At 48.1% G+C, this 364-nt stretch overlaps 1 protein-coding gene across 1 annotated transcript; it reads left to right on the top strand.

The window, feature by feature from the left end:
* Position 1: 1 nt before the first annotated feature.
* Positions 2 to 356, top strand: LOC107472574 (protein TRACHEARY ELEMENT DIFFERENTIATION-RELATED 7A-like; the record flags this gene model as incomplete). Its single annotated transcript, XM_016092088.3, has 1 exon — positions 2 to 356. A coding segment is annotated over one exon (355 nt), but the record flags the coding sequence as incomplete, so codon positions are not given.
* Between the last annotated feature and the right edge of the window lie 8 nt (positions 357 to 364).

The following is a 364-nucleotide window of genomic DNA, read 5'->3' as shown; positions in this document are numbered from 1 at the left end:
TTTCCCTCCTCCACCACCACACGCGCACCCACCACCATCACCGCACCACCCTGTGCTTCCACCACCATACCCAGTTCCAACACCACCCTCTCCAGATAACCACCACCCAACTATCATAGTGATTGTGTTTGTATCCTTTGGAGGCCTTTTGTTCCTTTCAGTGCTGGCTTTTGCTCTGTTTTGCCTGATCAAGAAGATGAAGAAGAAGAAACAAGAAACTGATATCATCCATTTTGATGAGCACAGGCATGTCACTGAAGCCATTGTGCCTGGCCCTTGTGGTGAGCAAGTGGTGGTGCTATCAGTTGACGATGATGTCCACATTGACGAAGAAATCATCAAGAATGAGGAATTTGGTCATGCT

The sequence above is a fragment of the Arachis duranensis genome, unplaced genomic scaffold (assembly GCF_000817695.3).
Source record: "Arachis duranensis cultivar V14167 unplaced genomic scaffold, aradu.V14167.gnm2.J7QH unplaced_Scaffold_168599, whole genome shotgun sequence".
NCBI classification, from domain to species: Eukaryota; Viridiplantae; Streptophyta; class Magnoliopsida; order Fabales; family Fabaceae; genus Arachis; species Arachis duranensis.
The sequence above is the reverse complement of the archived record's forward strand: the minus strand, read 5'-3'. Positions and strand labels throughout refer to the sequence as shown.